Source organism: Galeopterus variegatus, unplaced genomic scaffold (genome assembly GCF_000696425.1).
Source record: "Galeopterus variegatus unplaced genomic scaffold, G_variegatus-3.0.2 Scaffold764, whole genome shotgun sequence".
NCBI lineage: Eukaryota > Metazoa > Chordata > Mammalia > Dermoptera > Cynocephalidae > Galeopterus > Galeopterus variegatus.
Window position 1 is genome coordinate 288,320 of NW_007726875.1, and position 24,777 is coordinate 313,096.

Consider the following 24,777-nt stretch of genomic DNA (forward strand, 5'->3'; position numbering starts at 1 on the left):
AGATTCTTTTTTTTTTTTTTTTTTTCCTTTTTGTCTTTTTTCGTGTCTGGCAACGGATTGCAACCCTCAGTGTCGCGCCCGTACCAGACCGGGACTGGCAACGGGATCGCAACCCTCGGTGTCACGCCCGCACCTCGCTCAGCCAGTGAGCGGGAACCGGTCTGTATGTGGGATCCGAACCCTTGGGCGGGAGCGCCACCGCGCTTCCCAAGCGGCGCACTTATCCAGTGTGCCACCGGGCCAGCCCCCCAAGATTCTTTATCAAAGTTGTCGATTGGGGCGGGAGCACCACCGCGCTTCCCAAGCGGCGCACTTATCCAGTGCGCCACCGGGCCAGCCCCCCAAGATTCTTTATCAAAGTTGTCGATTATCTCATTCAGATGCTCTCTGTCCTTGCTGCATATGAAGGTACAGCATGCTGTAACAAGCCCTAAAAGTCCAGCTGCTGAGCACAATAGAAGTTTATGTAGGTGTTCCTTCCCAGGGCAACTTTTTTTCCACACAGAGATTCAGAGATGAGCTCCTTTCATCTTACAACTCTGCTGTTCTCTAGGGTCTAATAGTTTCTGCATCCAGCTGGCAGAAGAAGAGACCTGGAACAGAGAAGGCACACAGCTTCCTAAAATCCCCAATCTGGAAACGACCTACATCACTAACTCCCATTCCCTTTGTTCCTTGGTTGGTGAGAGCCAGTCACATGGCCATACCTAGGTGTCAGGAGACCTGGGAACTATAGTCTCTGGCTGAGCAGCCACATCTCAGCAAGACCTTCACCTGAAGAAGGAGCACCAGTGACGGCAGACACCCTTTCGCCCCTGGGATATCTATACACATCTTTCCACACACACAGCACTCCCTTCCCCAAGGAACAACATAAGTCCCATCCATTGCAGCAGGCAAGGCAGCTCAGTTTCAGAAGATCCTCAGGATCTGCTAACCTCAAAGGCAAAGGACAAGTTATGAGTCCCACTTCCACTCCTAATATACAGCAGTGAGCAAAGACACGATACTCACAAGAAAGGGCAGACCTGAGTGTACAGCACTGATGAAATCCTGCTCTAACCTCAGGGGAGGGTCCTTGTTTAGACCCTGATTCTTCCCTCAGGAGAAGCTCCCTTGTCCAATGTCCTCTGGAATCCCTGACCTGGCTTCTGGGAGATTCTTTCTCCATTCTCCTGGTCCTGTTGGAAGTGGACATCATGATGTATGTTCTTCTTGGAAGTAATTGTACAGTTTTTGCAGCCTGGTGCATGTTTGGAGCCTGAAGGTTGTTTTACTTCAAGTCTTTGTAGGCCAGGCTCATGGTTTCTTTGAAAATACAGTTCCCTCAAAAATTGGTAGGTTTCTAGGCTTGCCTGGTTAGCTCAGTTGGTTAGAACATGGTGCTGATTAACACCAAGATCAAGGGGTTGGATCCCCATACTGGCCAGCTGCAAAAAAAAAAAAGTTTCCTGCTCATTTTGTTTCCAGTAAGTTTTCAAAGCAATAATCATACCCAAGTGTTTCTCAGAGACATAATGGTGCATTCTGCATTATTTGTTTACTTCCTCGCCTCTTTTCCCCATCCTCCCAGCTTAGTAGCGGCCACCTTGAAGCTATGTGGAACACTAAGCTTGGGTGGAAGTTTAAGACTCTTACACAGATCTTTGCCACAGTGTTCAGTCCCTTTTTTTAACTGTTAAGTTTTAATGGGCCTTGGTTGTTCAAAGCCTTTTTCAGTTTCATCTCCTTCTGTTTGGGAATTGGTCACCATTCTGGCCACTCACTCCCCTCAGAGCCCCAGCATGGAGTTGGCCTTCCAAGTTATTGCAGGCAGCAGTTTTGCTAAATATTTTGCGACCAGACAATGTGGATCTCTAGCTTTCTACTGCATGGTGTCTGTTTTCTCACCGCCTGCCCTTTAAGTCCGTGCCATAGGTTTTAGGTTTTTGTTGGAGCAATATTCTGCCTCAGGGTGCCAAATTCCATTTTATCCAGAGTATTAGTTTTCTATTGCTGCTGTAATGAATTACCATAAACTTAGTGGCTTAACACAAATTTGTTATCTTATAGTTCTTAAGGTCAGATGTCCAACAAAGGTCTTACTGGGCTAAAATAATGATGCAGGCAGGTCTGTATTCTTTTCTGAAGGCTCTAGGTGAGAATGTGTTTCCTTGGTTGTTCAGGTTGTTGGCAGAGTTCAGTTCCTTGTGGTTATAAGATCCCCATTTTCTTGCTGGTTGTCAGCTGAGAGCTTTTCCAAGATTCTAGAGGCTGCCTGTATCACTTGGCTTCACCCAGATGCAGTGGGGCTGAGAGATTGAGCCCTGGCTGAGCAGCTGCCTCCCAGTGGCAACTCCACACTAGAGAACTGGAGCAAGAATCCTGACAACCAGGTAGCCATCTTAGCCATACTTGTTTAACTTTTGTCTACAAATTACTGCATTCTGAAAACAGTGTATTGTAATCTGTCTCCATAATTGTGTTTTTTTGAAGTCTTTCTAGCACTTCAAGTAGATTTGCTTCTCTGATTAACTGCTGTGTTACTTGGTACCTAAGTACCTATCATGTCAGTTAGGAGTTGGAACTTGACTACCAAGGCTCTGTCAAATGGAGGTTTTATTTTTCTCACCTGAGAAGGAGTCCAGAAGTAGACAATTCACAGCCAGTAATGCTGCTTGAGGAAGTCACCAAGGCTCAGGCTTCTTCTTTTTTTTCCTTTTTGTCTTTTTTTACTGACCGGCAACGGGATCGCAACCCTCGGTGTTGCGCCCGTACCGGGGACCGGCAACGGGATCGCAACCCTCAGTGTTGCGCCCGTACCATGCTCAGCCAGTAAGCGGGAACCAGTCTCCACATGGGATCCGAACCCTCGGCGGGAGCGCCACCGCACTCCCAAGTGGCGCAGTCTCCAGTGCGCCACCAGGCCGGCCCTCAGGCTTCTTTTAATGTCCTCCCCTGCCATTCTCAGTGTGGGGCTTTGATCCCATGGTTCCTAAATGGCTTTGGCATCTCCAGCCCGGAAGAAAGGGAAGAGCAATGGGCAAGAGGTATATACCCACTTAGCTTTCCCAGACACTCCATCTGGTAGACCCCTGCTTATATCTTGTCATGCAGAACTGTGTGACATGGACACCCCCAAGCACAAGAGAAATCATGGCTTCTAGATGTTTAGCATATTATCATCTCTCATAAATTGGGGTTATTTTAGTAAGTAAAACAAGAAAATGGACTTTGGGTGGGCAGCTAGCAGTGTATTCATATTTTAGTAAGTAAAACAAGAAAATGGACTTTGGGTGGGCAGCTAGCAGTGTATTCATCACCTGAGTCCCATATTTAACTGTTATGTTACATGGAGCCTAAAGTTTCTTACTGTTGAGTGTGTATATATAAAATAAAATAATTCCAATAACAAAACAAGTCAGATAAATACAAAAAATACTGTTGAGTTTTCTTCATGAAGTTTACACTGTCTATTTCTTAGTCCTTTGAATGCATTAGCTATAAATTCCACTTCAAATTATTTTTACCATTGCAAACCCTTTCTAGATCAGTCAGTCAACCAATATTTATTATGCAACTGCTACATGCCAGTCCCAGTTCTATGCATTAGGGCAATAATGATGAAAAGGATCAATATCTTCTCAAGGGGGAGAGAGATTGTGGTTTGTTTGTGAAGAAAATAAAACAGTGTCGTGGCATGGTGCTGTGGGTTAAATGTTTCCCTCAAAGGTTCATTGTAATAGTGTTAAGAAGGTGGGAAATCCTGTGATGGTAACTGAAAGGTAGGTCCATTGAGAGGTGATTAAATTGTAAGAAATGCATCCTCGTGAAACCATCCATTGATGGTTTACTGGGTGGTAATGGGTGTGGTTGTGATGGCTTTAAAAGGAGAGCAAATGAGGAGGTTAGCTTTCTCTTGCTCAGCCCATTCACCATGTGATGCCCTGCGTCTCTGAAGAACTACCACAAAAAAGCAAGAAAGGGCAAAGAGAGGAACAAAAGTAGAAGAAACAAACAGAAAACAAATAATAAAATTGTAAATCTAAATTCAACTGTACCAATAATCACATTAAGTGTGAATGATCTACACATATCAATTAAAAAACAGAAATTGTCAGTTTAGGTAAAAAACAAAAAAACAAGACCTAATGCTATCTATAAGAATTCTACTTTAAAGGTAAAGTGTGGAAAAATAGACATGGCAAACACTAATCAAAAGGAAGCTGGAATAGCTATGTTATTATCAAAGAAAGTAGACTTCAGAGCAAGGAAAACTACCAGGGATAAAAAAGGATATTATATAAGGATAAAAGGTCAAATTCATGAAGTAGATATAACAATTTTAAATTTTAAATTGTTATATCAATTTAAAATTGATAACAGAGCTCTCCAATAAAGCAAAAATGGGTTGAAAAGAAATATATATATATAAAAAATATATATAAATGGATCCATGATTATAGTTGGATATTTTAACACTTTTTTCTTTTCTCTATAAATAATAGAACAAGTAGACGAGAATCATTAAGGATATAGAAGACCCAAAAAACTATCAACCAAATTCACTAATTTGTGATTTGCTTCTATCATAAACCACATTTCTGTCCTTAGTTCTTTTCCTATACTCTTTATAAAAACAGAATCACAATACTGTTTTTTAAAAATGTTGTATTTATTTATTTTTAACATTCTATGATGTTGTTGGGGAGCAGTTGGGGGGAGGAGCAGAGGGGAAAGGGACAGGAGATAGGGTGGGAGAAGGAGGAAGGAGGATGGGCCGAGTTGAAGCCTGTGGCACCCCCTTCATTCCTGTGGGAAACCAGGGTGCTTCAACCAGTGGTTTGGTCATTGCTGAGCTGGGTGCAAATGTCAGAGGGGTGTGGCTGAAGCCCTTGTCCCCTCACCGCCCCAGCTTGGGAGCATGGGTGCTTCCTGCAGCGACTCAGTGGTTGTTACTGGGCTGGTTGTGGGTGGGTGTGTGTGTGGCTGAGGCACTCGGCCCCCCCCACTGCCCTGGCTTGGTCACAATACTGTTTATAATATAATCCTTTGCTTAGCATATGGTCAACTTATTTTCATATGAATATAGGACTAAAGCTTTATTCTTGTACTGAGATCGGATCTTGGACCTTGGTGTTATCAGCACCACACTCTAATCAACTGAGCTAAATGGCCAGACTGTTTTAGAAATAATTTTAGTTTTACAGAAAAGTTGCAAAAATAGAGTTTCTACCTTTCACCCAGCTTCCCCTATTATTAACATCTTACATAACCATGATATTTGAGTACTTAGGAAATTAAATTTTGGTTTAATACTAAATGAACTAGGAAACTAGGAAATTAACATTGGTTCAATACTAATGACTAAGCTAAGCCACAGACTTTATTTGAATTTTACCAGTTTCTGTCCTAACGTCCTTTATTTGTTCCAGGATCCCACATTGCATTTATTTGTCACATCTCCTTAGTCTCCTCCAATATGTGAGTTCCTCAAGTCTTTCCTTGTATTTCATGACCTTGACACTGTTGCAAAGTACTGGTCAGTTATTTTGTAAAATGTCTCCTTGTAAAATTGTAAAATTTGGGTTAGTCTGGTGTTTTTCATTAGATTGAGGTGATACATTTTCGGCAAGAATACCACAAAAGTGATGGCTAAGGTGGTACCTTCCATGTTTATCCACTGTGTAGTTACCGTTCTTCCTTTTATTAGAAAATACATTGGTGGAGTATCAGCCAGCCACCAAAAAAGGAAAGAAAATATATTGATGGAAGTTCTTTGAGAATTACCTCCTCATCCTTGACCCAGGCTGTATTAAGAGATGGCCATCCCATACCCTTGGTCTCACACCCTGTCTGGGATACTCTGGAGGTCCCACCTTCCAACCCCATGATTAATGCTGGATGGTGGGCACATGGGTATTTATTCATTATTTTTTGTATTTATCTGACTTGTTTTGTTATTGGAATTATTTTATTTTATATATACACACACACATATGAAATTGAGACTCCTTCTTTCCAAAGCACGTTTTCTAACTTGCCGATTTGATTATATATGGATTTTTCTATAACACATTTATTGATTTGTATTATTAATCTTATATCTAAAATTCTTACTTTCTAATTCTAAACATGTGTACTTCTGTTTCGCTAAGTAAATAATTACATTGTCAATGAATAATGAGGTGTACTTATCTGAATTTTAAAATTTTTTCAAAAGAAAATAAATTATGGTATAGAAATATTTTAGCAAATTATGCAGTAAACAAAACTAAGGCTCTATAACAAAATAATGATGATAGCATCGATTAAAACCATAGGAGAAAATAAATACTCGTGAGTCCATACTGACATAAATAAATAGTTGAATAAATAAATAGGGAGAAAGGACAGGTTTTCCTGGTAGCACTACCGTTGGTAGACTAGTGCACCCTGCGGCGTCGGGCTCCCAGGCTCAGCCGGGGTTGGGGTGAAATGTCGGAAACGCCTCCTCCGACCCTCAAAACGCGGAGGGCGGGCGGGCGGCCGCGGAGCCGCTAGGGACGTGCGCATCCGGGTTCTGGTTCATGCGCATGCGCACTGGCCCTAAACATGGCTGCTGCCGGCCACCCGCGGTGAGTTACGCCGTGCCTCTTGGCCCTTCGGTATCTCAGTTTCCCCCCGAAGGGTGGCGTGTTCTAGTGGGGCGATGGGCAGCGCGTCCGCGGGCGGGTTTCACGCGCGCAGTATGCGCGTCAGGTCCCCAGAGGCGGGAGTCTGGCCCGGGATGCTGCTGTCCTCGTGAGTGTGGACATCCATTGATGGGTGGGGTTGTTCCCTGGAGGGTGTGGATGCTCCCCTGTGGTACCACGCGTGGACGCCTCCCGAAGGTGAGATCAACCCCGAGTGGGAATGAAGCCCCGGCTTTTGCTTTCGTGTTACCCGTGGGTTTCGCCACCGTAGCTCGAACCTGTTTTTCTATAGGGACCGTTTAGCCGGGTCCTGTTGGGTGTCCTGGCTTTGCCGGGCCGCTGGGGCAACGCCCGGGTCTACCGCTCTTCTGCTGCCGTGCGGGAGGGGGCGGTGTCTGAGGCGTTGAGCCTATCGACTGTGCCCTTTCCCACTGAATACCGCAGGTGTCAGATGACCTGTTTTTTTGTTTTTGTTTTTTTTCCACTGGGTATTTGTAAAAGCATGTTTTACTGCAGTTCCCAGGGAAGGCCGCTTATTCCCACCCGTATAGTGGCCGTTTTGTTGTCTTTTTCTCAGTTTAGTGGTTTATGTCCTTAACCCTCCTACTCCAGTATTTTACAATAAAAGTTTTCATGCATATAGAAAAGCTGAAAGACGTGCAATGAACAATCCATTAACATCTATACTTGCTGTATCCCATATCTTTCTTTCTTTCCATCCTTTTAGCCATCCATTAATTCGTCTTTTTTGGATACATTTCAAAGTAAGTTAAGGATATCGCTATATTTCCCTCTCAAACATCTCACTATGCTTAATATGAATTAAAGCTGAATATTGCTTTTTTAAAATTTTTGAGGCAAAATTGACTTATAGTGAAATGCACAGGTCTTCATTGTACCATTGGATGAGTTTTGACAAGTGCACCCTATACCTTTATCCAAATTACAGTCACCCAGGAAAGGTCCCTTATCCTTGGACAATTTAAAAAATTTGGTTGTTAGGGACTTAGGCTTGTAAAAATAAGTTTCGAATAATAGGCTTTTGTCTGTTTTCTTTCCCCCGACAGTGAGTAATTTTTGTCCATTCTATTGCTTGTTTTCCTCTCCACCCAACTTTTTATTTTGAAAAGTTTCACACCTACAGAAAAGTTGCAGGAATAGTTTAGTGAAACCATCCAGATTCTCAAGTTAACACTTTGCTGCATTAGCTTTACTTTTCTCTTCTTCCTGCCTCAAGCACATGCACACAGACTCTCTTTTTATATTTCACACACACACATGTACCCACGGCAGGTGTTGCATAGGCAGATGTGATACAGACATACTTATGTATACTTATTTTTTTGGTTGAATTACAGAAAGTATGTTTCAGACATCATGACACTTTACCCTGAAATACTTCATCCTGGATCTCCTAAGGAAAAAAACATTTTTGAACAAAACTGTACTGTTATTACCACACTCAAGTACTTTATTATTGATACAGAACTGTGTCTAATATACAGTGTATATGTAGCTTGGTTGTGTTTCTTTTGTTCCAGGTTCCATACTAGGGTCACGTGTTACATTTAGTTATGTCTTTTTAGTCTTCTTTCAACCTTAAATGGGACTCTCCTTTCTTTTTCTTCCATGACACTGATGTTTTTTAAAAGACTCAGCTGGTTATTTTGTCAATTGTCCCTCATTGTGCAGTTGATATTCTCATGATTAAATTCAGGTTCTATATCTTTGGCAGGAAGTTACCTAAGTGAGATCACGTCCTTCTTGGTTCATTATATCAGGAAGCACATGAAGTTGGTGGTGGTCAGACTTTGGTTGTGTGATTAAGGTGCTGTCTGCCAGGACCGTCCACCTTTACCCCTTTGTAATTAGTAAGTCAGTCCTCCTTGGAGTGGTATTTTGAATTCCTTGTTATTTAAAACGTTTTTTTTTTTAAATCTTATATTCATGGTGTGTTATTTATTTTGATATAATGAGAGGTTTCAAAATTTTTTCTTTGTCTTTTGTGTCTCTTGTATGTTAAACTCTTCTTTACCCTGATAACTTAAAGATATTCTGTAGTTCTATATTTTATTCTAACCATTCTAAATTTTTTCACGTATAGGTCTTTGGTCCATCTGGAATTTATAAGTGTGTGTGGGTGAGAGTGAGTGTGAATTAGGATTTGTAATTTCTTCCCCATCTGAAAAGGCAGTAAAAGAAATGAGCTACTGTGGCTGGTGGTTGAGACCACCGTTACCACCTACCAAATTATCATATGCCTCCAAGTCTGTTTGGGACTCTTTGTTCTTCCCTTACCTTCGCTGGGTTGCTTGGTTACCACAACTTTAGGGAGAGCCTTTATTTTGACAGAACAACTCCCAGCCCCTCTTTCTCCCTTCCTTTTATTTTTTAAGGAGTTATCTTGAATATTTCAGGAGCTGTCCTCTTCCATGTGAATTATAGGGACTGTTTGTCATCCTCTAGTAAAATTTCTCCAGAGAGTTGCATTAGGAAGGCGTTGCTTTTACAAATCAGTCTGGTGAAAGTTGTCATGGTTTTAGTGTTAGGCACTCTCATCTGTGCACCAGGTCTAGTTCCCTACTTACTCAGGTGTTCTCTGAGGCCTTCAATAAACTTTTTCAAGTTCTCGCCAAAAAGACACTACATAATTTTTATTAGCTTTTGTTTTTTGTTTTGTATGGTATTAAAAAATTTCTTAATTCTTTTTTTTTTTTTTTTCCTTTTTGTCTTTTTTTCATTTCCGGCAATGGATCGCAACCCTCAGTGTCGCGCCTGCACCGGACCGGGACTGGCAACGGGATCGCAACCCTCAGTGCTGCACCCACACCTCGCTCAGCCAGTGAGCGGGAACCGGTCCGTATGTGGGATCCGAACCCTCGGCGGGAGCGCCGCCGCGCTCCCAAGCGGCGCACTGTAGCAGTGCGCCACCGGGCCGGCCCAAAAATTTCTTAATTCTAAAATTTTTTTGGTTGGTTGTTGTTTTAGGAAAGTATTGATTTTGGGTGTTGATAGTTATTCATTCAGCTAATGATTATTGGCCATTTACTATGTGCCAGGTCTTGTGCTGGGCTCCTGGGCTACACCTATAAATAGGCAGACCCAAACCCCTGCCCTGGAAGTGCTTATGATCTAGGGCATCTGTTAACCTTGTTTTAAAAAATAAGTACCCATTTGCTTTAATGTGAAGTAAAAAATAAGTAATTAGGTGTTGTGGCCACTCTGGAGAGACAAGATGAACCCCCATCCAAAATTTGGTTCTGATGTTGAGACTGATGATACCACACACACCAAGTGGTTTTATTACTCACGTAATGAGGCTCTCTTTGGAGAACAGGGAAGGCTTCCTCTGCTACTTAAAAAATAGCTTAAGGGAGCAGGAAAAGGAGACTGACTGGGCTTTTATTGTGTTTAGAGAGTGGGACTGGGGTGAGGGTGGCCTTGCATTTGTTGGAGCTTACATGGTTTGAACTTATGTCTGCACCAAAAAGGAAGCACCCAGGCTTTCTTGTTAGCTTGCGCAGATGTGGGGCGGAAAGAGAAGGGGGTTGGTGGGTGTGGTGTGTTTGAAGGCTGTCACAGTCAGTTATCAAAAATGGAGTCAGACTAACACACTCAATAATCAGATGGATGACCTTGTTAGGCCAAAGTTAAAGTTAGTGGCAAACTACTTATTTTTGTTGAAGAGTGGATTGTTTGAACAAGTGAAGTAAACATTATTATGGGTAGTCCACAGAGATGGCAGGAACCATGTGGATGGGCAAGGATGGCTGAGGTTTGGCAACTGTTGAGGTCAAGTATCCAGGCACCCTCTCCAGTGGATCCCTCTGCAGGCTCATAGTGACTGGGTTTGAAGTCCTTCAGAGGTGAGTGCCTGGGAGTGGAGTTCTACACAAGCTTGGCTCATTCCTGCAAAATCGTTATTTCTCTCACGAACTCTTAAAGTAACAGAAACATTCCTGGTGGGGTCCAGACCAGTAATACTGATCCTGACAGACTTAACACACACTTATTTTTTTAAACAGCTTTATTGAGATATAATCCACATAACATACAATCAATTCACCCTTTTTATTTTTTTCCTTTTTGTCTTTTTTACTGACCGGTAACGGGATCTCAACCCTCGGTGTTGCGCCCGCACCACGCTCAGCCAGTGAGTGGCAACCGGTCTCCACATGGGATCCGAACCCTCGGCGGGAGCGCCGCCACACTCCCAAGCGGTGCACTCTCCAGTGCACCACCGGGCCAGCCCGAATTCACCCTTTTAAAGTGTACATTTCACTGGTTTTTATTTGCTAGCTTGTACATCTGTCACCATAATCAATTTTAGAATATTTTCATCACCCCCAAACAGGAAAACCCATACCTATTAGTAGTCACTCCCCATTTCCCCCATTCCTCCCAGCTCCAGGCAGTCACTGATCTACTTTCTGTCTCTATGCAAATCTCCTGGACATTTCATATTAATAGCCATAAAATATGTGGTCCTTTGTGTCTGGCTTTTTTGACTTAGCAATATGTTTTGAAGATTCATTCATGTTATAGCATGTATCTGTACCTTGTTCATTTTTATGGATGATTAATATTGTTAATATCTATTGTATGGATAGGCTACATTTTGTTTTTCACTCATCAGTTGATGGGCATTTGAATTGTTTCCACTTTTTTTTTTGGCAGCTGGCTGGTATGAGGATCCAAACCCTTGATGCTGGTGTTATAACACCACACTCTAACCAACAGAGCTAACCAGCCAGCCTCACTTTTTGGACATTATGAATAATGCTTCTGTGAACATTCATATACAAGTTTTTTAATGCACATATGTTTTCATCTCTCTTGGGATAGAATCGATTATAGCTGTTCTAGTAGGTGTGAAGTGGTCTCTCATTGTGGTTTAGTTTTTTATTTCTCTGATGGTTAATGATTTTTTTTTTTTTTTTTTTTAAAGATGACCGGTAAGGGGATCTCAACCCTTGGCTTGGTGTTGTCAGCACCACGCTCAGCCAGTGAGCAAACCGGCCATCCCTATATAGGATCCGAACCCGCGGCCCGCGGCCTTGGTGTTATCAGCACCGCACTCTACCGAGTGAGCCACGGGCTGGCCCATGGTTAATGATATTGAGCATATTTTCATTATCTTATTGACCATTTGTATATCTTCTTTGGAGATCTCTCTTCAAATTTTTGCTTGTTTATTAAATGGGTTATTGATTTTTTAATTTTTTAATTTTTTATTTTTGGGGGGGAGTTATTGATTTTTTATTATTGAATTGTATGGCTTACTTATTCTGGATACCAGTCTCTTATCATATATGTGATTTCCAAATATTTTCTCCCATTCTGTGGATTGTCTTTCACTTTCTTAGTGACACTCTTTGAAGCACAAAGTTTTTAATTTTTTTTTTTTCCTTTTTGTCTTTTTTCGTGACCGGCAACGGATCGCAACCCTCAGTGTCGCGCCCGTACCGGACCGGGACCGGCTATGGGATCGCAACCCTCGGTGTTGCACCCGCACCTCACTCAGCCAGTAAGCGGCCGGTCTGTATGTGGGATCTGAACCCTCGGCGGGAGCGCCGCCACCACACTCCCAAGCGGCGCACCGTAGCAGTGCGCTCCCGGGCCGGCCCACAAAGTTTTAAATTTTGATGTAGTCCAATTTGTTTTTTGTTTGTTTGTTTGTTTTTGGTCACATCCTATTAGTGTTGTATCTAAGTTTCTGAACACTTATACCTATATATTTATTTTAAGATTTGTAGAGTTTTATCTTTTATCTTTAGGCCTGTGATCCATTTTGAGTTCATTTTTTTCTTAAGCCCTGAGTTCATGTAAAGAATCAATTAAAGGAAAGATATTTGTATTAAAAATACATGTTTTTGTACTTAAGAGCTTGAGCATAGCAAAACATAGGAAGACAAAGACAACATAGGAAGCATTCAGATGCTGGAGACTATATGTTTGGATTAAGAGAAATAGGACACTGAAAATTCATTGTCTTGAGTGAAACTGGATGAGGCAAGGATGGGTAGATGCTGTTGGGACAGGGATTGTTGGGGAAATGGACACAGAGCAGGTAGATTAAATAGGAAAGGAAGAGAGACAGTACCTTGGTGGAAGCAAGTTCTAAATACTTAGAAAGTAAAGCAACCCAAGCTGCTTTGTCCACAGGCAAAGGGTCAGTCACTCCCTTGGGACAGTTTATCACAGAAAACAGTTTTGCAGTCCTGAAGTCTTAGCGTGTGCTGGGACAATATTCAATGTGTAAAAAGCCTTGGAGACCATCTCCTCCAGTGGCAGCGGGGAAGAGAAGAACAGGTTGAGGAGAGAATCACTAATACTGGGGGCTTCAGAGAAGTGTGTATGGTGGACATCTTAGGGTAGGTCAGAGGAAGAATGGGGGGGAAACAGGGAACCCTCAAAGTATGTGAACATAAAGATGAATTTTTTACAACATAATTTTTGTGCCATTTTACTGCTAAAAATAACAATACATAAATATGTAGGAGGGTAATAATATGATAGTTTGGAAACAATCTTTTGTTATTATTATTTTTGTGTGTGTGTGTGTGTGTGTGGCTGGCCAGTACCAGGATCTAAAATATGATAGTTTGGAAACAATCTTTTGTTATTATTATTTTTGTGTGTGTGTGTGTGTGTGTGTGGCTGGCCAGTACCAGGATCTAAACCCATGACCTTGGTATTATAAGGTTGCACTCTAACCAGCTGAGAACTGAGTTAACTGGCCAGCCCTGAAAACAAAATTAATGAAATTCAGTAAGATTCTTGCATTAAATACCCTAAAATCTATTTCTCACAGGTTCTGGAGGCTTGGAAATGCAAGATCAAGGCACCAGAAGATTTGGTGCCGGCTCAGGATCCACTTTCTAGTTCACAGATAGTGCCTTCTAGCTGTGTCCTTATATGGTGGAAGGGGCAGGGGAGCTCTGTGGGGTCTCTTTTATAAGGGCACTAATCTCAATCGTGAGAGCTCTACACCCATGATTTATCAGTTCTCTAAAAGCCCCATCTCCTAATACTATCACCTTGGGCGTTAGGATTTCAACATATGAATTTTAGAGAGGGACATAAACATTCAGGCCATAGGAGAGGGCGTAATTGGAATGACCAATTTTCGTTAAGGAGAAAGAATTCAGAGTGGGGAAAGAGCACTCAGGGCAGTATCTGGATGTACTATAAGCTTCTTTCTCCTAAATGAAGACATCTTTTCCCTGATGTATTATAACATATGTAATATTGTTCTGTTCTAAAGTACCCCAGGTTGATACCTGCAGGCACTTCTATCCACAGGATGCTCAACATCATGTGGGGTGGCCCTGAGCATGGTAACAAATCTGGTATCCCTGGCCCATGCTCATCAGGTGCTAGCAGTTCCCTCCCCCTGCCCTCAGTCTTTGTGACAACCTAACATCTCTGAAGATATCTGGGTCTCCCCAGGGGAAGCACTGCTAAGGTGAGAGTTGCAGGTCAGGCTGAGAGAGACTCATCCCCTTATAGGAGACATGCACTTAGCATCACTAGCACTGTTCTTAACACCATATGATTCACCCATTCAGAGAGCACAATTTAGTGGTTTTTAGTATATTCACAAAGTTGTGCAACCATTACCACTACCTAATTCTAGAACATTTTCATCAGTTTAGGAAGAGACCTGTACCCGTTAGCAGTTACTCCCTATCTCCCTCTCCTCTTCCCTAACCCCTGACAACCATTAATTGACTTTCTGTCTGTATGGATTTGCCTATTCTGGACATTTCATCTAAATGAGATCATACAATATGTGGTCTTTTGTGTCTGGTTTCCTTCACTGAGCGTAATGTTTTCAAGATTTATCCATGTTGGAGCATTGTAGTAGATTGACTTATGTTCCCCCGAAATGCAATTGTGTCCCCACAAGTTCTATGTATTAGAAACTTAGCCCCCACTGTGACTGTTAAGAGGGTGGGAAATCCTATTATGGTAATTGAAAGGTGGAGCCTTGAAGAGGTGATTGGATTGTAGGACCGTGCAGTAGTGAATGGATTAAAAGTTGTGGTCAGGGGTTTGGTTCTGAGGGCTTTAAAAGAGAAGAGTGTGTCTTTCTCTCTGCTCTGCTCTCTCTGCTTCCACCATCTTGCAATGTGAAACCCCTGGGTCACTGCTGCCACCACCAAATGGACTTTGGACTTCCCAGCCTCAGACACTGTAAGCAATAAATTTCATTTTCTTTATAAGTCACCCAGTTCCAAGTATTTTGTTATAAGCAACACAAAACGGACTAATACAAGCATGTATTAGTACTTCATTCCTTTTTATGGCTAAAAAATATTTCATTGAGTGGATATATCACATTTTATTTATCCACTCATCAGTTGAGAGATATTTGGGTTGTTTCCACTTTTTGTTTATCATGAATAATGTTGCTATGAACATTCGTGTACAAGTTTATGTGTGGATATATGTTTGTACTTTTCTCGAGTAGATACCTAGGAGTGGAACTGCTGGATCATGTGACTGAATGTTTTACTTTTTGAGAATTAGACTGTTTTCCAAAGCAGCTGCACCATTTTACATTTCCACCAGCAGTGAATGAGGGTTCCAGTTTCTCCACATCCTTTCCAATACTTGTTACTGTCTGCTCTTCTTTTTTTTTAATTGGCCATTCTAGTGAATATGAAGTGTATTTCCCTAATGACTAATGATTGATGTTGATCATCTTTTTATGTGCTTATTCGCCATTTGTATGTCTTCTTTCTAGATATGTCTATTAATATTTGCTATGGACTGAATGTTTGTGTCCTCCCCCCCTACCCCCCAATTTATCTGTTGAAGCCTAATCCCCAATGTGATGGTATTTGGAGATGGGGCCTTTGGGAGTTAATTAGGTCATGAGGGTGGAGCCTTCATGAATGAGATTAGTACTCATCTAAGAAGAGACATAAGAGAGCTTGCTTTCTGTCTGTCTGCCATGTGAGGGCACAGTGAGAAGATGGCCATCTGCGAAACAGGAAGTCCTCAGTAGAACCCAACCATGTTGGCACTCTGATTTTGGAATTCGCAGCCTCCAGAATTATGAGAAATAAATTTCTGTTGTTTAAGCCACCTAGTTTTTGGTGTATTTGTTACAGCAGCCCAAACTAAGACAAGATCCTTTGCCCATTTAAAAAAATTGAGTTATTTGTCTTATTGTTGTGAGAGTTTTACATATTCTAGATAAATGCATATAAATATTTTCTCCCATTTTGTGGGTTGTCCTTTCACTTTCTAGGTGATATTTAACTCTTATTTCAATACAGGAAGTATCTATTACTGATGAAATGGACATTCCCTTTGCTCCTCAATGTTGGTTCCTCTCCCTACCCCCAGGACAGTCAAAATCACAGCTTTGGTGGGTTTCTTACCTAGGGCATTATTATATTTTTACTTCCAAAATATTTTGTGCCTTAAATACTTCCCTAAGTAATTTCATCCTGTATATGTCTAATTTATCTCATTTCTTTTAACCTTACATGGTGCATCTTCCCCTCAACCCCAAACCTGCAGGGAGGTGCTCTCTAGTCTATCATTTTAACAGGATGACCACAGGCCATCCCAAGCCCCAGTCTACCCAGAAGATTCAGCACAGGAAACACTTGTCATGGTGGCAGGGCAGCCTCAGGAGGCTCTGTCAGTGGGAGAAGTTTTTGTAGTGTCCAGGATTGACAGCTGAGCCCATCATCCATCCTTTTTTTGTAGTGTCCAGGATTGACCAGCTGGCCCCTTCAGGTCACTGTTGAATGCTGTGGACATAGCAAGTGTCTGAGGTCTTGGCCTTTACTTCAGAGTGAGTGATTCTGATGTTTCCTCATTAGGTGTGATGTTCACCTTAATTCCCTGTGTTCCTAGTTAAGAATTTTCATCAGGAGTCTGAGCTTTCCTTCATATACTTTCTGAATTTATTGAGATAGAGTAAAAGTGTCTGTTACTTTAATCTGAGAGTATTTTGATCACGAGTCCAGGTGAGATTTCCTCATAGCAGTTTCAGAATGTATTGAAGTAGGGTGTAAGGGAGCTGTCTTCTACTTTAATCTGATAATATGGGGAATTACATCAATAGATGCTGTAATGTTCCATAGTCTGCATTCCTCAGATAAATCTAACTTTGCCATTTTGGTAACTTTCTACTGTTTCTCAGTTAAATCCCATTTCACAATTAATATCACAATTTGTATTTCAATAATTGACAGGCCAAAGAGAAAACTTGACAGGGATTAGGAATTGCTCTTTTTTTATGGTCACTTTTGTCAAAGATATGACTATTTCATTAGTCTTTTCTTTATGTTCCCAGCTGTTTCCTTGTTTTCAGTTTTGATAATTTTTGCTCTCATTTTTATTATTGCATTCTGCCAATAGGTTTAGTCCATGGTTCTTTACCTTAAGTTTTAAGTTGATCAGTGAGCTCACTAACCTTCAGTCTGCTTTTTTTTTTTTTTGATCAAATAATTTTAATTAAGTTAATGGTAAGCAGTAAAAATGCAATTACATAAAAAGCCACGTACTTTACATGTTTAAATTGTGTTTCATTGTCTTGTAAGGTGTTGAAGGTGAGGCCCACTCCTGAATCTTGTTTCTAGTGGTGGAGTAAGGTACATACTGTTCTGAAGTGCCACTCCTGAAACCAACAAGGCCATTCTGGGGGAGCTGTGCTTCATCCACATCCCAGAATGTGCTTTGCCATTTACTTCAACAGTACAACCCATTGGTGATGGCCTGAAGAAAATTCATAGATGGTGTTGGGAAAATAGGATCATTTAATCAGGACCCATTGCCTTAGGCCCAGTTGGGGGTGGTGCAGTGCTTTCTTTGTAAGTAAATTGTGTGTGAGGGGGTGGAGTTAGTGTGCATGCGTGGCACCACTACCTTGGCTGGCATTAACTGCCTTGGGCATCCACCTCGTGCTGTCATGCTCTCGGACCTATGGCTTCCAAGGACCTTTTTGCCGGTTACCTAGCTCATAGACCTGTGTGTGAGGGATCTGGTGACCCAGCCTGGTGTGTGAGGGGTTTGGGCACCCAGCCTGGCATGTTAAGGGTTTGTGACCCAGTCTGTGAATGGGCTTGAGGTGTCTGTGAGCTCTAGACCCAGCCCTAGTTCGGCAGATGGCCTCAGAGGCCACCAGGGCTGTTGACTTGTCACAGTCTGTGTTTCAAGACCCTCAAGAAGTCTATTTATACTCTTCTTTTTTTAATATAAGCATTAACGACTGTTTTCTGTCTAGGAACTATATTAGCTGCATGCTCATTTGCCATATGTTTTGAGGTGTATTGTTTTTATTGTTGTTCAGTTCTAGATATTTTCTAATTTCTGTCAAGTTTTCTCTTTGACCTGTCAATTATGAGAAACAGGTTTTCATTTTTCCAAATAAATGGGTTTGTTTTGCTCATTGTTTTATTGTATTTGATTTTCTTCCTGTTACTGGTTTCAGCTTGACCACATTGTCGTCAACAGGCTGTGGTTTGTGTCATGTTGTAGTCTAGCCTTCCTTGAACTTGTTCTTTGGCTTGGTTTATGGTCATTGTTAGCAAATGTTACACTTGTGCTTAGAAAGCTTTTGGCTCTAATTAGTCAATGGCTTTTCATCCAGCCATGTGATCAGGCTGATTGATTACATTCTTTCCTGCTTATCTCTATTCAGTTTTTCTGAATTTCCATTTCTGAAGGAGGTTCATTAAAACCTCCTGCTTTGGTTGGATTGGCTGATTTCTTCTTGCAATCCTGGCTGACTTTACTCTGTTTTGAGACATGTTGTTACTGTTATATTGCCCTGTGGTTATTACTTGAAGTTTATCTTTGATTAATAAAGAGCCACAAAACCTTCCTTTGGTTAGCATCTTCCTGTTCCAACCTTTTGCTTTTATCTTCTGTGTCCTTTTACTTTAGGTGTTTCTGTTACAAACATATTTTTTAATACAGTTGACACAGTATCTTTATCTGGCCCATCAAGGTCATTTGCATTTATCATTATTGATGATATCCTGCTTTATGCTATTTATTTATTAAGTGGCTGGCCGGTAAGGGGATCTGAACCCTTGTCCTTGATGTTACCAGCACCATGCTCTAACCAAGTGAGCTAACTGGCCAGCCCTATGCTCTCTGTTTAACCTGTTCTTTTTGTGCTGTTTTCTCCCCCTTACCAGCTTCTTCTAGATTGATCTTGCTTTCTTTATTATTCTTCCCTCCATCTGCAAAGTTTTTCTACCTCAGCACTATTGACATTTGTAGCTGGATCATTCTCTGTTGTGGGGGACCATTCTGTGTATTTTAGGATGTCTAGCAGCATTCCTGGGCTCTACCCCCTAGGTGTTAGTAGCACCTGCCCCCTAATCATGGTACCAAAAACTTCTCCAAAGATTGTCAAATGTCTTCTGGGGTTAAAATCATCCCTGGTTGAAAACCACTGCTCTGTGGACTTGAAAGTTTTACACTACATTTATTGTTTTGTTCCTGACTTGGCTAAGACTCACGTGAATCAGGAAAAATGTAAGGACTTCAGAACACTTAATTTTGTTAGCCCTTTCCCATCTCACAGGCACTCCTGTCCAGTATTTTAGTCCACCCCATTAATTCCCCGAGTCATGTTATTGCTGCATTTTATATGGTCAGCACTGGATTTGATTTAAATACATGTCCATCGATATCTTTCTTTTCTATTTCTTCCTTCTGAGGTTTTTCTTGAAGAACAAGTTTTTCTAATTCCTTTGGCTAGTGTCCTTGGAGATTAACTCAGCTCTGCTTTTCTGAAGCTGTCTTTGTCTTACCCTTACTCTTGAACAGTAGTGTATCTGGTTTTTGTTTGTTTGTTTGTTTTTGTCATTTTGGAAGTACCTTCCATTACCTTTAGGTTTCTATTTGTGCCGTTAACTGATCTATCGTGATAGTTTTCATCCTTCACCAGTGGTCTCTCTCCTCACTCCTGGCCTTAAAACCACCTCCGTAGTTATAGATTGATGTTCATTTATCCTGCCTGGGACTCATGCTCCCTGAATCTGAGATACCTACAAGTGGAATGTGCCTATTTTATGTTTAATCAGCTGCTACCAAATTACCCTGAGAAGCAGACTGACCACTTTATATGCTTGTCATCTCTTTTCCCCATGTGACCTGCCTAAGCTTTATATTATCACACTTCATTTTATTTTTAAAACTCAAATAAAATGTGCAGATTTTGTGTTCTTGAAGTTGCAGTTTGTAATTGCCTGAATGATTGAGGGAATGAGCAGATATTCATGTTTCCAGAACATTTCTATTTTCTCTTCATAAGTGCTTTTTTGTATCTTTTGCCCATTCTTTTCGTTTTTGTGCTGTTCTGTAAGAATTCTTTATAGATCTTGGGCACTAATACTTTGTCTCTTTTATGTTTATAATATTTTGTCTTCATCTGCCACTGGTATTTTGTTTTTTATGGTGTCTTTTATTGTATGGAAATTTTAAATGTTGATACCAAATTTGTTAACCTTTGTCTGTATGGTTTTTGCTTGTTTATCTTTGTTGATAGAGGTCTGCTGTACTCATGAGGCATCCTACATAATTCAAATTTTACAGAGCGTTGGTGGTATAGTGGTTTACATAGCTGCCTTCCATAATTCAAACTTTGATTTTATGTTGAGGGCCTTTATCTGTTTGAAATTTTAAATATATATATATTCTGAAGTAAGGGTCTAATTTCATTTTACTTTAAAAAATATGGAGAACCAGTTGTCTTAATATTATGAAGTCAAAGAAGTGGGAGAGGGTGGTGAGATTGATAATGATGACAACACTAGCAGCCATTTATAGAATGCTGTTCATTCCCTTGCCTTCGAGCCTGCCTCAGACATGATCCAATTTTCATAACAACTCTGCAGGGTGGTCATTGACAGATCTAGGACTTAGCCCCAGAGCTTTTGGGTCACTGAGCCTGTGCCATGTCTCATCCATGAAGAGAGAACTCTAACCACAGAGCTAGGGTGAGAACTGTTCATTCAGTGCTGTTGTAAGCACACTGTGAAGTCAAGGCTTTGGAAATGTGCATTGATTGTTCGTATAGGCAGTGGGTGATGGGGACAAGAATGCAATAGCTAAGATGGTATTCCAGTGTGAGCAGTAACACCTGACTTCTGGTCTCCATATCTCAAGCTAATCCTTTTGGTGATTTTTATTCTCCAATACTGCTTCTCCTGCCTGCTATCTAGGAGGATGACAATACTATGTGACTCTTTATGAACTTATTCTTTCTGAATCCGAGATACTACCTATAAGTGGAATATGCCTATTTTATGTTTAAACAGCTGCTACCAAATTACCATTGGCTCTATCTCTTGGTTGTCATTTTACCTCTCCCTTGTACAAATGTGAATCTTAAAAAGAAAACAAGTAAAAGTAGACACACCTAGTCGATCATCATTTTCATTTCCTCTTCCGAATGTACCTTGTGCACCTAAGCTTGCCTTTTCTTTTCTTTTCAGCCTGGGATATCAGACTGAAAATAACAGCTCAGAATATTCCTGAGGAAGAATTATCCTGTGACATAGAAATGGAAGGATTCATAAGGGAGGGTGCCTGTTTCTCCATTCTAGGTGACAGTTGGGACTATGAGAACCGGGAGGGACATTTGAGGCAATCAGCTTTAACTCAGGAGAAACCACAGGCTCAGGAAGCAATTCGTGAGTATCCTGATATCAAGGGGCATTTGAATACAAGCTCAGACCTTCCACCATCTCAGAGAGTTCCTACAACAAATGGTTTCCATATGCATGATTCAGATGTTGAAAGTTTGGTTTGTGATCCAGCCTTACACAGTTGTCCCAAAAGCTGTGCAGCTAAGAGAACTGGTGACAGTGATGCCTGTGGAAAAACCTTCAACCATTCCATGGAAGTTATTCAACTTGGAAGAAATCAAATGAGAGAGAAACCCTGTAAATACCCAGAAAGTGTTAAATCTTTCAGCCATTTTATTCCCCTTGGTGATCAAAAAATAATGAAAAGAGGCAAGAAACTGTATGAAGGTAAGGACTTTCGGGACATCTTTACCCTGAGCTCTTCTCTTAATGAAAACGGGAGGAGTTACCTTGGAGAGAAACAATATAAATGTACTGAATGTGACAAATGCTTCAAACGGAACTCTTCTCTTATTTTACATCACCGAACTCACACTGGAGAGAAACCTTATACCTGTAATGAGTGTGGAAAATCCTTCTCTAAAAACTACAACCTGATTGTGCATCAAAGGATCCATACAGGAGAGAAGCCCTATAAGTGCAGTAAATGTGGGAAAGCTTTCAGTGATGGGTCAGCTCTTACACAACACCAGAGAATTCACACAGGTGAAAAACCTTATGAATGTCTAGAATGTGGAAAAACCTTCAACCGAAATTCATCCCTGATTTTGCATCAAAGAACTCATACAGGGGAAAAACCGTATAGATGTAATGAGTGTGGGAAACCCTTCACTGACATCTCTCACCTCACTGTGCATCTCAGAATCCATACTGGTGAGAAGCCCTATGAGTGTAGCAAATGTGGAAAGGCTTTCCGAGACGGCTCGTACCTCACCCAGCATGAGAGGACTCACACTGGAGAGAAGCCCTTTGAATGTGCAGTGTGTGGGAAATCCTTCAACCGCAATTCTCACCTTATTGTGCATCAAAAAATCCATTCTGGGGAGAAACCCTATGAATGTAAAGAGTGTGGGAAAACTTTCATTGAGAGTGCGTACCTCATCAGGCATCAGAGGATTCATACTGGTGAGAAGCCCTATGGCTGTGACCAATGTCAGAAACTTTTCAGGAATATTGCTGGCCTCATCCGCCACCAGAGGACTCATACTGGTGAGAAGCCCTATGAGTGTAATCAGTGTGGCAAAGCTTTCAGGGACAGCTCTTGTCTGACCAAGCACCAGAGAATTCACACTAAGGAGACCCCGTACCAGTGTCCAGAATGTGGGAAGTCTTTTAAGCAGAACTCTCACCTAGCAGTACATCAGAGACTCCATAGCAGAGAGGGTCCCACACAGTGTCCTCATTGTGGAAAAACATTCAGAAGGAGCTCATCCCTTGTCCGACATCAAAGAACACACTCTGGAGAGCAAACCATGGAAATATAATAAACATAGGCCACACTCTTCTCCTAACTTGTTCTCAAAAACCTACATGAAGGAGGTGTGCCTTCAGATGTGACTCCTCCCTGGTTGGTAGAAAAGAATTCTTTAAGCTATCCAGTGAATTGATGACTATTCGACATTCCTTAGCCATTTTGTTAAATCTGTTCATTAGGGAACTGGAGAGAACATAGGATGGTAATAAGTAGGAAAAGGCTTTAGGGATGATTCAGCCTATACCAAATATGTTAGCACATACACTGGAATGAAGCATGAAAATGTGAGGAAGATACTTTCCTGGAGATATCCACACACTTCTGCATTAGAATGCTTAAACTAGAAAGGACACATGAATGTATTCGGTAAGTAACTGGTATGAGGAATCCTTTAATAGGGAGTATTCACCTTATTGTACATAAGCAAACTCTTGCTAGAACGAAATTTTGTAAGTATAATCAGGAAGAGAAGCTTTTGGCAGGAGCTCTTATTGTCTTCTGTGTCAGTAAAGACGTACTGGTGAGAGATCCCACACAATGCTCAACTCCACAGCAACCACAGAATTATTGTTAGATTTTGCTGTTTGAATGTATTTCTGTGTTATAGTCCTGCCAGAACGTTGAGGATTTGTTTCAGAAGAGGAAACTGAATGAAGAAGTCGCTTGTGAATGAACAGTGAAGTCATCCCTCTTAAGACTAAAACAGGCTTATGATAAGATGGAAAGGGCTGCTTCCAAGAAATGTGATTTGTTGCTTTAGTTCTTGAAATAAAAAAATATTGAGTTGTTATGTTTATGTTATCATCTTTCCCCCCAACCCCACACCATTGTTGTTCATTTAGGACACTTCTAATTTGTTCCTTTCAGCTGCTCTGAACCACAGTTATAAAGGTTTTTTTGCCTTGTTGAAAATGCTTACAATATGGCAAAAAGAAGGCATAAAATAGATTTACTGTCATTACAGCCATGTAAAGATATGTGCACATGTGTGTGTAGATTGGAAGTGGAGGATGGAGAAATAAACAAGTGATTTTCTTAGGGGACTGGGATTGTGTATAGTTTTTTTCTCTATTACAAATCATACATTGTTGGTACAATAATTTCATAATGAATAAAAAAGCCAAAGGAAGGTGAATTTGGGTTTTCTTTGGAGCTTCTTTACCAGTAGGGGCTAGATCAGGGATACAGAGCAGCTGTAAGCATGGATGGGGGGCCATCTAGGCAGAAATTTCTTTGGAATCAGAGCATCTCACAACCTAGGCCATGAGAATCATTTCTTGCTTTGGGGCTTGGATTATAAGGAGGTGTCATTATGGAGGAGAGGGTGGGTCTCAGAGAATGGGAAACAAGTGGCTGCAGATAAGTCTGAGATGATGCTGGAACATCCCTTTTGAGGCAGTGCAATGCCAGCCAATTGAAAGCCAGTCAGGCTGGTTGACACAGCCTCAAAGTCCTGTGAATGGATCTCCTTGGAATTGGGCTTGCCCCATTTTCCATTCCCTGGTGTCTACAGAGGGAGAGTCAGAGTGAAGGCCACTCTGAGCTAATTAAGTCTGTGAGTTGTATTAGTTAGAAACCAAGTCAGGCATCCTGGGCTTTTATGTGTGGGTGTCCTTTGACAGGAAGAACCATCAAATGAGCTCCAAAGAGGAATGAGGATGGCCTTGTCCCCCTCGGCTTTCACTGCAGCCTGTCCTGTCATCCTTGGATATGTGGGCAAACTTTTTGTGAAGATTGACTGGTCCATGCGTATATGTGTTTTTCTTTCTGTGAATATCATTCTTTCATTGGATTCTCAGAAGAGCAGGTAAGAAATAATGACCTTTAAAGTTTGCTGGAGTTGAGTTCTGAGCTGCCATCTCAAGACAGAGCATCCTTGGGAATGTATCACGCTTAACCCAGAGCCTTTCAGTGCTTGGTATGTGGTGTCTCACCAGGTGACTGAAGGAAGGAAGATGAATTTGCCCACTCCATCGATTCATTCCTCTCCATATGTACCCCTTCTCTGTAAATGGCCTGA

The 24,777-nt window shown here is 41.3% G+C and overlaps 1 protein-coding gene across 1 annotated transcript in view; it reads left to right on the forward strand.

Annotated features, from left to right (window-relative positions):
- The window catches only part of ZNF329 (zinc finger protein 329), a 31,210-nt gene extending 8,443 nt beyond the window's left edge, over positions 1-22,767 (forward strand). Inside the window, exon 2 of the mRNA XM_008572224.1 lies at positions 21,131-22,767. Within this exon, the coding sequence (XP_008570446.1) occupies positions 21,199-22,767 (1,569 nt within the window). The 5' untranslated portion in view covers positions 21,131-21,198. The remainder of the gene's footprint in view (positions 1-21,130) is intronic.
- The last annotated feature ends 2,010 nt before the right edge of the window (positions 22,768-24,777 follow it).